This window comes from Heterodontus francisci, chromosome 23 (assembly GCF_036365525.1).
Source record: "Heterodontus francisci isolate sHetFra1 chromosome 23, sHetFra1.hap1, whole genome shotgun sequence".
Taxonomy (NCBI): Eukaryota; Metazoa; Chordata; class Chondrichthyes; order Heterodontiformes; family Heterodontidae; genus Heterodontus; species Heterodontus francisci.
Window position 1 is genome coordinate 27014197 of NC_090393.1, and position 15678 is coordinate 27029874.

The following is a 15678-nucleotide window of genomic DNA, read 5'->3' on the forward strand; positions in this document are numbered from 1 at the left end:
TGCTGAAGATCTCTTCATCCCCTATCCCCCACCCTGATCTACAGTATGTCGAAAGATAACCAATTTAACCAGATCAGGTTACAGACACTTCTACTTACAGATAAAGGTACCTAAAATAACCGAAACTTTTTTTTAGTAAAATTCTGTTTTCCCTCCTTTGCATATAATTAAAAGGTGAAAGCAACTGTGTCCTAAAATTCACGGTTTTGGCCATTATTTTATGTTAACAACAAATATGCAAATATGTAAGTCAACCTCGGGCAGCTTTCGGGGCATTGGTAGTTCGTTATAAGATTAGTTTCCTGGTACTATGCGCTTTGCCCTGATGTTTGATTATATTCCGCATCGTCATTAATTATTCACGTTTTAAAGAACAAAAGTATTACTACACGAAGTCTACTAAGTATAAGCCATTGTGAAGTAGTTTGTATAATCTAAATTTACATGCATTTATTAGTGCGTGTAAAAGTCTATACTACTTAGCTGGAAGATCCGATTTCTTAACCTTCATTAAGTAAACTGAGAGGGGGGGGGGGGGGGAGAATTGGTATTTTGTATTTTTGTTATTTTTCTGTATTGTATACAAAAAGTAACCCCCGCCCCCCTCCCCCGCACTCCACCCGTAGTCACGCGCATAGAAAGTTTTGGAGAGAGAAACGTATTTTCAGCACCACACTTCCAGGACAGCGCCTTCCGCAGTGTCGTATTTTACGAAGGTGTGGCCTTTATTGTGAAGTGAGAAATATTGTCGGGCTGTCTAAAGCTTTCCCATTAAATATATAAAACCTTGTGAAAACAAAAATTGAATATACGTTGCACTTTTTGTTTTACAAATAGATGAAAGCGGGATCTAGTAACAGCAGTCACCATAACTGTACACAGTAAGTCATGTCAGTTGACTGTGAGGTGCTGCCAACCATTAAGAAGTGTTTGAACCGAGCTCCTAACATTAATCCTTCATGTTAGATGTAAATCTTGTTTAGACGTGCAATTAGTTTTAAAACATTTTATAGTTACAAGTAAACATTATTAAATGGGCTGATTGATTTATTTATTAGAACGAAAATCCTTCCCCTCATTATCTCAATTGGGATCGTACGTCAATTCTCTAATTCATTGAGAAACAAAAGCTTCAACTTACGATTTGTTGCAATTGATGCATTTCCTTAACTATGTATACATACTGTCCATATTCTTGATTTACGTGTCAACAATTTGCATTTATTTAGTGTATTAAAGGTAGAAAGCATCTCAAGTTGCTTGAAAGGGTTATAAGATTAAAAGAGTTATTTTCCTATGATTTAGGGATTTAAAAAATTAAAAGAAGGGTTCATCTTCCTAAAAGGGTAAAAAATAAGTTCATAGGCATGCCTCTGTGTGGAAGGGATTGCCTCATCTAAGAATATAGAGGCAGATTCTGATAAAAGGGATTCACTCCTAAAAGTCACAAACATTGGTAAATGGTAAAACATTGATAACACAGTTTTACAAACGATCAGGTAAGCTACCACAGTGCAATAGTTGATAAGATGGTTTGATGCAGACAGCCCTAACCCACAGTCAACTGAATTTTTGACAAAACTGACCAATCCCAAGAAACTGAATATTAATCTTCAAACACAGTTATATGACTAATGGCTATTGACCACCACAGCTTGCTGTTAGCCTAGCCCTTCTTCGAAATCAAAGGCGGTAGATCTTAGCTAGAAATTAATAGTTATACAGCCCTATTTGGGAAATAAAGGGGGACGAACCTACCTGCAAAAGAGATAACACCCCCATATGTAAAAAAAAAGTTATGCAACTTAGAAATAGTATAAATATTGGAACCACACAGTGGATTTTTAGATTCATTGGACTTGCTCCAATGTGTTTCATGGTAAAGGTATGGCTATTGGGGTAAGGCAATGATAGTTCTGACCTTAACTGAGGCAGAGGTATCTCGTTAAACTCTGTAGACTTCTATTTGGGGATTTAAGGTAAATGTTACTTGTAACAATTGATGGATATCTTAAATATTTTACTGTATCAATATTTAGATTTAAAAATTGGATTCTCTACTTTCTTTTGCTAGAACTCTTACCGTTGCAATTGACTGCCCCACCATGTGAATTGCATGTTCGGTTCTGAAATAAGCTTTTATATATTTTAGAAATTATATAGTCTCACATAGTCTTCTATATTTCTAACTTGTGAACCCATCTCCATACACTGTTTGGTGGGGAGGTATATTACTGAGGAGAGATTCTTGGATGCATATAATATCCTGGTTATTATAATCTGGCTGAAATTTGTTAAAAAGGCTATCTGGTAACATTCTCAGCTGGTTTCTTTCCTTTAGGGAGAGTTAGGTCAATCCTTCAGATCAATTCATGTGCCTTTAGGATCTGTCTTTCTCAACCTTAAGTGAAAATGATCATCTGAGAAGTATGCCTGATCCATGATAGCCCGCAAAAGGGACTTGAATTATAATCCATCACATGGTCACTGCAATACAAATGATCACTCCATCTCTCCCTCCCATCCCTACTATCTTTGAAGCTCCACATAGTTAGCAATGACACCAGTAGAGGTCTGCCTCACTCCCAAGGACAAGTGGTGGTTGCAATAGAAGCAGCGAGAGAAAGGGGCAAGGCAGGATACCAGGAGCAGAGGTTTGTTGCCTGAAGTTTTTCCACATCCACCCCTAGAAAATTTGGGTCCTTTCCACACCATGTCATATCCTACCTAAAAAGAAAGAAGAAAAAGACAGAGAGAAAAAATGACAGAGACAGAAGCAAGAAAAAAATTACGGAATGAGAGATACAAATGAAGAGAGACCAGTGAGATGAACAGGAATAGGAAAACATACATAGGTAAGAGGGAGACCATATTCTCTGACTTCCCATGTCTCTCTTGAGATGGCACATTTCAAAGTGTTACATTTTGTTATAGATGCTATGGAAGAACTTTAAAAAAAAAGAAATCATTTCCTGCTGGCTTTCAATCCTTGGAGATTTACAGAGATTTATATGAAAAAAAAACTGCAGAAAAACAACTGACCTCTGATGAGGCCATATCACACAAAGCTCCAGCTTGGCCATAGAATATTATATTTTATATTGTATTGAACCATAGAGCATTACAGAATGAGGCCATTTGGCCCATTCTGCCTGTATCAACTCTTTGCTAGAACAATCCAAAAAGTAATCCCACTGCCGTGCTTTCTGCCATGGTCTTGTATGTTCCACTATTTCAAATGTTTATCTACTTTTACCATGAGGTGCAATGGCCTCTACCTCTATAATTCTATATGGTAAAGCCATGTTGTAACAACTTGCTGCATAAAGAAATTTCTCCTAACCTCTCTTCCCTACCCTTTTAGTGGCAATTTTAAATTGATGACTCCTCATGAATGACTCCTAAACTAAAGAAAATAGTCTTTCCCAAACAAAAATGTTCATAATTTTCAAAACCTCTATTAAATCTTCTGCTCCAATAAATATAGTCCCAGTTTCTTGTCTCTCATCATAAATTTAGTTTCTCAACCCTGATTGGATTCTGGTGAAACTATGTTTAAACTATACAGGTACAGCAAGTAATTAGGAAGGCAAATGGAATGTTGCTCCTTATTGTAAGGGGGATGGAGAATAAAAGTAAGGAAGTCTTGCTACAACTGTACAGGGCATTGATGTGACTGCACCTAGAGTACTATGTACAGTTTTGGTTTCCTTATTTAAGTAGGGATATACTTGCATTGGAGGCAGTTCAGAGAAGGTACACTAAGTTGATTCCTGGGATGAAGGGGTTGTCTTATGAAGAAAGGCTGAGCAGGTTGGGTCTATACTCATTGGAGTTTAGAAGAATGAGAAGTGAAATTATTGAAACATATAAGATTCTGAGGGGGCTTGGCAGGGTACATACTGAAAGGATGTTTGCACTCAAGGGGGAATCTAGAACACAGTTTCAGAATAAGGGGTCTCCCATTTAAAATAGAAATTAGGAGAAATTCCTTCTCTCAGAGGGTGGATAATCTTTGGAATTCTCTACCCCAGAGAGCAGTGGAGGCTGAGTCATTGTATATATTCAAGGCTGAGTTGGACAGATTTCTGATCTACAAGGAGTTAAGGGTTATGGGGGGCAGGCAAATCAGCCATGATCTTATTGAATAGCAGAGTAGGCTCGAGGGGCCATAAGGCCTAATCCAGCTCTTATTTCTTATGTTCTCATGCTGAACACTGTCTATGGATTGAGTGTCCTTTCTATGATAAAGCACCTAAAACTGCACACAGTATTCCATTTGTGCACACATTTATCTCCACCTTTTTGCTTTTGTACTCTATTGCCCATTTTTAAAATCCACAATGCTACTTTTGTGTTTTCAGTGGGGTTTTTTGGTATTATGTTCCAAATAATCTATATATAATTCTCCAAGGCAAGCACCACTCATTAACACTAAACTTTTGCTTCCTGTGTAACATGACTGATTAGGGGTGATTTGATTGATGTTTTCACGATAATAATGGAAACTGATGGAGTAGATAGAAGCTATTTCCGCTGCCTAGGTCTAGAGGACAAAGCCTAAAAATTAGAGCCAGACCTATCAGGAGTGAAATTTGGAAACACTTCTACACGCCAAGGGAGATAGAAGATTGGCGCTCTCTCCTGTAAACAACAGTTGATGCTGGGTCAATTATTAATTTTAAATCTGAGGTTGAAAATACCTTTGGATAACAAAAATCTAAGTGTTGTGGGGCAAAGATGTGTATGTGGAGTGAGGTGGCAGATCAGCCCTGATCTTACTGAATGGCAGGACAGACCCCTGGGTCAAAATGGCTTACTCCTGTTTCTATGTTCTTATGAAGTACGTGCAGAACGGTTTTAATATACTACCAGAGATATTCTAGTTAATTTTCCTTTAATCAGCTGTATGCTATGTGTCCGAACATGTGAGCAAAACTACAGTAATGTGTATAACCCCTACACAAAGCATCCATATCTTGACTAGGTCCAATAAATGATTTACTCCAGTGTCTTTTCATGAACCCCGTGTTAGTTTCAAAACGCAACCAGGATTTAGTTTAAGCCCATGAATCAATCAGTGGTTTGCTGAGTGCGTGCCACAATTTGTGTTAACTTTGTTCCAATTTTCCCATACTTTATTATTTTGTGATAGTTTCGTGTGTGTTAATTCATCTGGAAATGAAATTGTCTCTTTTACCAAACCATTTCCGCTAAATAAAATCCGCCCGGATTGATTTAACTAAAGGAATTATTGACGCCCGAGAAAATGTTCGATATAAAAGGGATTTCACTTAATAAACCGGTCTACATAGATTAATAATAAAAACAGAAACTGCTGGAAATATTCTACCCTAGGGTAATCAAATGTAACTGACCACAGATGCTGCCGGACGAGCTGAGTATTTCCAGCATTTTCTGTTTTTATTTCAGATTTCCGGCATCTGCAGTATTTTGCTTTTGTAGTGGTGCTACATTGATTAATGACATTTGTACACCCTGAAGTCTAGATCTCAGCCCACTCAGAAAAAGCCAATAAATTGCTCCAGAAAACCAAAGATTTCATTTCAACCGTAAAGCATGTCCAAAGTTCGCTGTTGCAGAGTTCGTTGCAATATCCGATTAATATTAGCAGAGCTTGTAGCTCTGGGTCAAGGGCTGTAAGCGCCTGGCTAAAAACCTTTTACTGTTTTACTTCTATCCTCTCATTACTTTAGATTTCATGTTCACAACCGAACACGAACATAGCTCTTTAGAACAGTTTTAAATACCGACATTGTTTAATCTTGTTTAGTCGTATCTAAACATGCAGATAGAGTGAATATTGTGATTTGAAACAAAACTCATGAAAAGATACAAACCCCTTAAATGTAACGTTCTGAGCCAATTAGATTTTCGACGATTCAAACACACAAAATCGTTTCGGTCTTCAGACGGAAGAATCAGTTTTTAAAAATTAATTTCAAGTTTAATGGAATTTTAAATTAAGCACGGACGATGGCAAGTGTTAGATTAAACATTCTGGCTGAACCACAAACTTCATTTAAACTATGGAATTAAAAATAAAAGCAAGAAATACTGGAAATACTCAGCAGGTCTGGCAGTATCTGTGGAGAGAGGAGCAGAGTTAACATTTCAGTTCTGTGACCCTTCATCAGAACTGGAATTTAAAACCCCAGTTTTATGACATGTACAAAATGGGAACTTCCTGTAAAAGTTCAACCTTTTATTCGTTGAATGTCAGTTCAATGAAGCAATTACAATAACATTTTCCAGCAGGTAACGTATTGTGATACGAAATATCATGTAATAAAGTGGTTTGATTTCCTATCCCTTGTATATGTAATGGTTCATTTAATCTTTAATGTGACAAAACTTCACTATAATTGTTCATATAACTTTACATATCAGCTGGGCAGAGGCGTACGATAATCTTTGATTAATTTAGATTCCTTAAAGACATTTAGAAATATCTATATTTGTGTTTTAGTGCAGGTTCCCGCTGTCTTCAAAATATAAAGCTTGGCCGGTGGACAAAAATGGATCCTGCTCTAAGTTGCAGCCTCAAGAGATGCGGCGTGGAGCTGGCGCACTGGGTGACAGAGCGCACCTCTTCGTGCAGACTTCGTGTATTTCCGTGAGATCCGAACGCATTCGGTTATTTCCGCTGCCGGGCCCGAAGCCGAGATTCCGTCTCTCCGCGGCCACCCGAAGGTGACGTAATCAGTGTTGGCCCTCCGGTTGAAACTGATGACGAGCACACACAAAACAAAAATTCCCGCCCCAAGCCGGTTGTTGTGATGCTGACATTTTAACCAATAAACCGCCAAATGGTCGAGCGGGGGACCGGCTAGAATTTGAAGAGGGATATGACAGCTTTCATTGTGAGTACTGTACCTGCTGCAGGCTGACAGTGAAGCAGGCCAGCGCTTTCTCTGCGGCTCTCCGATGCTCTCCTAAAATGGCGGTTATCCTTTCCACCTCCAGTGGGTTTGTTATATTTACAGACATATCTATATATAGATATATATTTTAAAATGTTTGTGGTTTACGTTCAGCTGCTTTGTCAATGAAGACATGCCAACACAGGCCATTTTTCTAGCCCAGAGTGGTCACCTGGTGCCTACTCAGGACTGCTGAGGTGTAAAAGGTTTAAACAGCAATGATGTGTTTACATATTCAGTTTGTGTTAGTAGTCGGCCAGACGGATAAAGAAATTGCTTCTGATCAACCGTTTCTGGCCGACCCTCAGGAGAAAGACTGAGTTAATTTTGCTTAAAGTGTTGAATATGATACAAGCCTTCTCAACGCGTCTGTGTGAACATAAAGGGAAATAATTTACACATTTTTTGTGCATTTTCATCACAAAAATACCAAGATGAAACCAGTGAACAGTGTTAGTTTCCCTGTTCATGTGTGTTTTACCTTCTGTAAGAAAACAGATCAAAAATTAACCATGAATATGGAAGGGAATTTTATTAGTGTATATTGCAAGTAATTTTCTAGAGTTTTTGAAGTGTGCCTTGGGGCATAAGAAAGCACGGTCATGTCTGTTTAGACTCCAGTGCCAATTCCCCAAGCCTTTCTGTATTCTTAACTCTCAAAATTAGCACCAGTGGTTGTTATGTCTAGTCAATCTGTTTTTATGCCATGTTTTTATGCTATCAGTCATCCATAAAACAGTTGTATATCAACACAACCCAGCTACCATAAAGCTGAGTAAAGTACCCCATTGCTTTGGCAATTTTAGAATTATGTCTGAACAACATCTTCTATTCATAACTTTATACAATTTAAAGAAATGAAGGAAAATTTAAAAATGTTGCATTTGTAGGTTTAGTGTACAGTATTTTCTAAGCTGAACATTTTTGAACTTGTAACAAAAATATGAAAACAAATCTGTAAAATTAAACATTTAAATTTTGGAATCTTGGAATGTAGAAGCCAACAAATAGTTCATTTCCCATTTTGCTAAATGAATGCAAAGGCTGCTGAGGATTGCCATGAACTTCCATTTTACCATGAATACTCCAGGTTGCAAAATTTGCACTTTAGTATGCTATGTGTTAATTGTTCCAAGAAGAAACATATTAGTATTGCAATTATTAAAAAAATGTATCTTAGTTACAGTTAGTGACTGTTCTGTCATAATGACTCCCTTAATCCACAGTAACAAAAATAAACTGTCAGAGTTCTGGAATCCAACATATGCAGTAATCCAAGTGAATAAAATTCTAGTTGGGGGTCTGATCTTGACATCCTTATCTCATCTGATTTTAATTTTGTGAAGCATCTATGTTGGCATGAAATGGATCATTTTTTGGGTTGCCACATCTTTTTGTCTTAAGTGATAATTGTCAACACAGCTGACCTACATCAATGATAATGTCACTAATATTCCCACCTCACCTGGACATGCATCGCACTACTGAGATTATGTGGTTTAGGGTTAGCGGTAAGGATTATTGGTTGGGCTAGGAATTGGTGATTATGCTTAAGGTTAGAAGCTGCTATTGACATGACCATTGTTGGTAGAAGTGCCCATAAGTATTTCAATGTTTTTTTACAGATTAATTTTAGATATATGGAATGTGAAGGGTCTCTCTTGGTTGCACAATTGTTGTGGGACAGATTAAGGAATTTCTTCCTTTAATGGTCAAAATTACATTGACTTCAAAATGTAGCAGAAGTGATTGAGTCACGCCACTGTTTAGTCAGGAGAGGGTAAAACTCTGTTTAGTTAAGTATCTGCATAGAACTCTAACCTTGGGGTCTGGGGCTGGGCAACATTAATTTGTATCTTGAAACTCTAAGAATACAAATTGTTTATTTAAGACATGACCACCTTATTTATGACTTCATATTCACCTTCCAAGCATCCTAAAGACAGATCTTTTCACCAGTGTGCCCTCTTTCTTTCCTCTACCTACCCTCTCCAAATGCTTTGTACATTGGTTGGTGTCCACAGCCTGTTCGACTTGTAGATGTGTGTTGATGGTTGTATTTTTAAAAAAGTGAAAAAAACCAATTGAGCACTGTCCAGGCATCCTCTAGCAGATATCACCTGAAGCAGTGAGCAGTGGAGCATTAGTGTATTTCTGGGCTGTGTCATATGTCATGCAGGCCCCCACCTGCCGAGAATGAGGCACATTAATTTTGCCACATGGACATTAAGTTTCAAATTGTTGCTGGGAAGCAACACACCCAATACACAAAGCCAGAAGTGGGTATACCAGTCACGTGACTACCCTCCTGGCCAACTTGGGGAGTTTTCAATTGTAGAGACAGTTCTTGAACTGGCAGAAAGCTCTTTGCTCTTGGACTGGAAAAGACCTGCTCTCCTCCTGTCTTCTTCCATCTCTTTCTCACGGAATTGAAACCCACTGAAGACACGTGAACCCCTAGAGAGAAAAGTCTCCTATGGTGAACAAGGTTTAAGAAGAATACTGGGCTCCAACGAGAAGCAAGATCCACCTACAAGCAAGGACTCTACAGTGAGGTCGAAGACTTGTAACAAAAAAACTCTTCAGATATTGCCTCAAAGCTTTACACTTTATTTTTCTTCTGCTCTTTTCTGTCTCTATTTGCATGTGCATATTGCATGTGCATGCTAGCGTGGGGCATGGCGTGTATCTGTAGGTGTTAACCAAATTAGAGTTTTTAGTTTGTTAAATTTCACTTTTCTTCTTTAAACCTAAGAGCCTGTTTGTGCTCAATTTTTTGCCTTGTATTTGGAAAGCGGTGAACAAGAATTCACCAAGGGGGAGCTCAAAATATGGTGTATTTAGAATCAAACCCTGTTATAGTAAGACCAGATGAAGGCTGAGAGGGACCCCTAGACACCTTTCGCACCTGGCTGTAGCACAGAGGATTTTGTATCTGTTGCTAAGTGGGAACATTAAAAATGAAGGACAGAAGAACTTGTGGTAGATGAAATATTCAAGAAAATAAATAAAAAAACTTATCAAGAACTAAAAACCAAGAAAAGGGTGAGAAAACTACAAATGATAAAATGATGTTTGGTTATCTGTGGTTCTGCATAACTTTATTTAGTTAAACCCAACTTGTAACATTCAAGTTTTGGCATCTGACGTGCACTGACATTTTCAGATACACCTTTTGTTTTGTGCAAGTACTTTTCTCCCAAAATATAATTTGAGTTCTAGATTGAAAGCATAGCTTGAACAAACTTAATTCCTAATTTAATGAACTGTTATTATTCAACAGATGCCACATGATCAGCTGAACCTCACCACCACCTCCATTCTCTGGACCTCTCTACTCCCTCTGATTTTCTGATATTCAGTATTGGATGAGCAGAAATTTTCTCCAATTATATGTTGGAAAGACCAAAGTCATTGCCTTTGGTTCCTGTCACAAACTCCAATCCCTACCCATTGATTCCACTCCTCTCCCAGGCCACTGTCTGAGACTGTTGGCAACCTCTGTGTATTATTTGACCCTGAGTTGAGCTTCAAATGCCATATTGTCTCCATCGCCGAGTCCATCTACTTCCAGCTTTGTAATATCGCCTGTCTTCACTCCCCTCTCAGCTCATCTGCTGAAACTCTCATCCATGCCTTTTACTACCTCGAGACCCGACTATTCTAATGCTGTCCTGGCGGGTGTCCCACTTTGCACCTTGCATAACTTCATCCAAAGCCCTGCTGCCCATATTTTAACTTGCAGCAAGTTCTGTTCACCCATCACCCTATGCTCTCTGACTTATATTTGCTCTCAGTCTGGCAACGCTTGATTTTAAAATCTAATCCTTGTTTTCTGGTCCTTACATCCCTATTTCTGTAACCTTCTCCAGCCCTACAACCCATTGAGATGTCTCTGCTCCTCCAATTATAGCCTCGTACATTTCATCGCTCCACCATTGGCAATCATGCCTTCAGCTGCCTTGGCCATAAGCTCTGGAATTCCCTCTTTAAACCTCTTACCTCTCTTCCTTTAAGACACTCCCTAAACCTATCTCCTTGACCAAGATTTTGGTTACCTGTCTTAATATCTCCTTAGAGGCTTGGTGTCAAGTTTTGTTTGATAATGCTCCTACGAAGCACTTCAGCATGTTAAAGACACTATATAAATGCAAATTGTTATTAAAATTAGCTGCATAGATTTTATTGTCTTATTGAATTTATGCAGTAGGAAGATAGTGATGATTTTTAGCTTTCAAGGTCAAAGCTGGCGATGCAGATAACAGATGATTCTGTTCAGTGTGCTAAGATGAACAAAAGAAATATCAAATCACAGTTGATTGCAGTTTTTTGTGCATTACTTGCTTCTTTTGTAGTTCTGGCACAACACAGTAAATATCATGGGAATGTGCTTTTGATCGTTTGCACTCTTGCTGATGCAGTAAGTGTTTGCTGCAGTAGTGGATTTTGCAGCCTTAATCACAGTGCAGTGTTCTCAATACAAGCCCTTGAAGGGTGTGTCAGGCACAGATTTTCAAAGTGCATGCTATGATTCTGTGACAGTTTTGTTTGCTTTATTTGACTATTTAGCTCTGCAATATTAAGCATCTACAGTGTGTGCACTATGATAGATGATTATGCATTGATTTTTTTCTAATGGAGATTGGAATGAAGGACAGACTAAAAACGATGTTCTATTGATGTCTCACAAATTAAGTGTTAGGTTAAACATTTCTTTCCTATTTTGTTAAGTCATGAGGGATATTAGCTCTCAAAGAACCAGAAATTAGATTTTATTGATCCTCAATAAGTATTTGCAGATAATTAACAGTGTTTAACATTAAATTATATGAAGTATAATTGTGTCTTATCCTGCCATTGATAACCTCAAAATGACTATCAAGGAAAACAATGAAAAATTAGGGACCTGAACATGTCCGCTATCAAGGTACCATAATAAATAACAAGCTCATAAAGCACCAAAAGTCAATATGTTTATGGAAAAACTTTGCAGTACATAGTCGAATTTAATTTTGCCTTGGCTCACTGTAGGTAGTACTGTCACATCTGAGTCAGAAGGTTATGGGTTAACGACCCACTCTAGAACTAGAGCATGTAATCTGGGTTGACATTACAGTGCAATACTCGGGGAGTGCTATGTTGATGGAGGTGCTGTTTTTCAGATCAAACATTAAACCAAGGCCCCATCTTTCCTGTCGGGTAAAAGATCCCATGATATTGTTTGAAGAGGAGCAGAGGTGTTTTCTCCGATGTCCTGGTCAATGTTTATCCTTCAACCAATTTTTTTTTGTTGCAAAATATACTTTATTCATAAAATTTGTAGAAATACATTACATAGCTCAAATTTGACATTGTGTAAAGTGCAATACCCATCAGTTTCCTTCAATGCAGTACATGAGCTGCCTCAATATAATTGCCATTACAGGTTATATTTACAATGCACATGTACATTTCATGTCAAATATTCTCTGGTGCATACAGCCTGAGGGATTTTACACTGTTTCCAGCCCCTCGGTATACAACGGCAGGGTGGCCTTAGACAGTGACCTTTTCCCTTTAAGCCTATGTGGCAGCTGCTTCAAGCTTTAGTGTGTCCCTTAGTGTGTCCCTCAGCACTTAGTCCTGAACCTTGGAATCTGCCAGTCATTTGGTCGTCAACAGCTCTCTGCACTGGAAGACCACCAAGTTTCGGGCAGACCAAAGAGTGCCTTTCACTGAATTGATGGTCCTCCAGCAGCAGTTGATGTTTATCTCGGTGTGCGTCCCTGGGAACATCTTTCAACCAATGTCACCTAAAATAGATTATTTGGTCATTCATTTGTTTGCTGCATGTGGGACCTTGCTGTATGCTAAATTTGGCTGCAGCATTTGTCTACAAAGTAACAGTGATTAAACTACGCATTGGCTGTGAAGTACTACATGACATCATATAGGCGCCATTTAAATGAAAGTTCGTCCTTTCTCCGTTTACAGACAGGTCATCCGGCTGAACAATTTCCCAAAACAAAATTGAGATGTAAAAACATGCAGCCTAATGAATAACGAAACTGTCGTTAGTTGAACTTTGATGCTGCCAATGTAGTGCTCTGATCCTGTTATAGTTTTTACAGCATTGTTGGTTGTGAAGAGTAATAGAAATGAATCGGTGGCAGTTAACTGATGAAGGGTAAAAGTTTCTTTCAGTAGTTTGTTCAGAAAGAAAAATAGCACAAATTTGTAGAGATCGAAGGGACATCTCAAATACACAGACAATTTTAATGTGACATTCTAAAGAAAATATATGTCCCACCTTGTTTCAGCTGTCTCAAAATTCCATCAAACTAGGTTAGCTGTACCTGGTTCTCAATTCCAAAATTTCTCAATTTCTTGTTCATAGATTGCTGGCACTGTTTCAGCTGGCAAAAAATTCCTAACTCAGCAGTATAAACTCTCCTTCAGAGACACTGGCAAACCTCACAGAGCACAATGGCCAGCCTTCTGTGCATCCGCTTAATTGTTGCCTGCTGTCCCTGCAGCCATTGCAGTTGCCGCGGCACAGTTGAGGGAAGACTACAGGTGCTTCCACCATAGTATTCCTTTTCACTTCAGTGACTGAATTGTTTTCCACTTACCTACCTCTGTGGTTTCCTGTACAATTGTTAAGAAGATGCTTGTTGGTCCCATAAAGACTCCACCAGAGATCCAAGGACCAGAACACTGATATTGCCATGTCAATGAGACGAAAAAATCAAATGCCTAGCTAAATGAAGAGTACAGCTGGAAAGATGATATGCTGAAACTGTAAATGGTTTTGGTCGGACTGCATTTTGAGTAATTTATTATAATACATTCTAGAAAAGATACACTTGAAACAGTGCTTCAAAAGAGACAGGGTCGAGTTGCCAAAAGTCAATTTTAGGACATGAAGTTCTTTTTAACACAGTGATCAGGCACGACGATGAAGACAAAAATCTTTTACGAAACAGATGGTGTATGTTTTTCTGGCTAGATCAGTGAAGATGGGCCAAATGGTTTCCGCATCCATATCAATCTTGTGAACAGTTTAATAGGAAGGAAATGTACTGTAGCAGGTTAGTTTGCTAGACTAATATAACTGTTTAATTTTATTTATCTGATAGTTATGGCATGTAGACTAATGCTTTTTGCTTTCTTAAGCTGGCAAGACAATAACTTAATGTTTTGTTAAACCATACTGGCTCTGTTTATTTTGTTTGAAGGATTTTATTTGGTTGGTGGAGAGCTCTTATTTTGCCTGATCATTGTGAAAAAGAATTTCCTGAGAGCAGCCTTAGAAGGAGGTGATTAACATGAACTGTTAGAAGCATGAAAGATTGTGAACATTACAGAAAAGATAAAATTGGAGAAATGTTTCCAAAAAGACGGGGTTAAATTGGCATCTCTGAATGGCATCAACAGCTGCTCACCAAAATTACCTTAGAAAGTGCAGTTGAACTGGATGCAAAAAAAGGCAAATATTGATTTAAACTTTTCCTAAAATTTTGATAATCTGTTATGAATATCTGACAGATATTGGTTTGAGAAAATAAGTAATTTGTTCTGGCGAGCACCAATTTGAATTTACAAGCTGTGTGAGCACCAACAATTTGCTTTATTTCCTATAAAATTATCAATCCTTGATTTCTGAATGTTTGAATCACTAGGGCAACATTCTCCTTTTATGCTAGTTAGGCCGCAGCTGGAGTACTGTGTACAGTTCTGGGCACCACACTATAGGAAGGATGTGATTGCACTGGAAAGGGTGCAGAGGAGATTCACCAGGTTGTTGCCTGGGCTGGAGCATTTCAGCTATGAAGAGACACCGAAAAGGTTAGGGTTGTTTTCCTTAGAGCAGAGAAGGCTGAGGGGGACCTGATTTAGGTATACAAAATTATGAGGGGGCAGTGATAGGATAGATAGGAAGAAACTTTTTCCGTTAGTGGAGGAGTCAATAGCCAGGGGGCATAAATTTAAGGTGAGGGGATTTGAGGAAAAAAAATTTCACCCAGAGGATGGTTGGAATCTGGAACACACTGCCTGAAGGGGTGGTAAAGGCAGGAACCCTCACAACATTTAAGAAGTATTTAGATGAGCACTTAAAACGCTATAGCATATAAGGCTATGTGATAAGTGTTGGAAAATGGGATTAGAATAGATAGGTACTTGATGGCCGGCACAGACGCAATGGGCTGAAGGGCTTGTTTCTGTGCTGTATAAATGACTCTATGACTTTTCATGTAAATTTGTACTCTTTCACCCACACCCCCTTCATACTCGCAGTAACTAAACTTTTGTATTAACTATTCAACAGACAAGGAGGTTTATCAACGAACATCAGCCTTTTACTTTTATCTGTGTGTGATTGCCTGTGAAGAATTCATTGTGCATGGTACATATCCATATATGGCTAGGATGCCATTTTAATTTTAATGTGATCTGACTGCAGTCAAGCCTGAGAGCTTTTCATGTTTGCAAACTGAAAAATTTGTGAAGCCTAAATAAAAGTTAAAATAACTTTTGACGGGTTATTTTTTGTCTTCATTTATCTAATGCAAACTATAAAATTTAATATAAAGTTTTTGAAAGTCAGTTCCATGTATACTGGTGCAGTACACGCAATCTTTAATGTAAGGCATTGATGGGTAAAAATCCGTAGTATATTATATTATATTTTTATTTCATGATTAAGAAATAAGTTTTATTTCCGTTCATTACTGTTTTCAATAATCAAATACTA

At 38.2% G+C, this 15678-nt stretch overlaps 1 protein-coding gene across 3 annotated transcripts in view; it reads left to right on the forward strand.

Moving 5' to 3' along the window:
• The first annotated feature begins 6724 nt into the window (after positions 1–6724).
• zgc:193801 (uncharacterized protein LOC564476 homolog) overlaps positions 6725–15678 on the forward strand; it is an 88804-nt gene continuing 79850 nt past the window's right edge. For 2 of the 3 annotated variants that reach the window (XM_068054879.1, XM_068054881.1), the window contains exon 1: positions 6725–6884. In XM_068054879.1, coding sequence (XP_067910980.1) covers positions 6870–6884 — 15 coding nt within the window. In that variant the 5' untranslated portion in view covers positions 6725–6869. The other variant, XM_068054880.1, reaches the window with a different exon arrangement.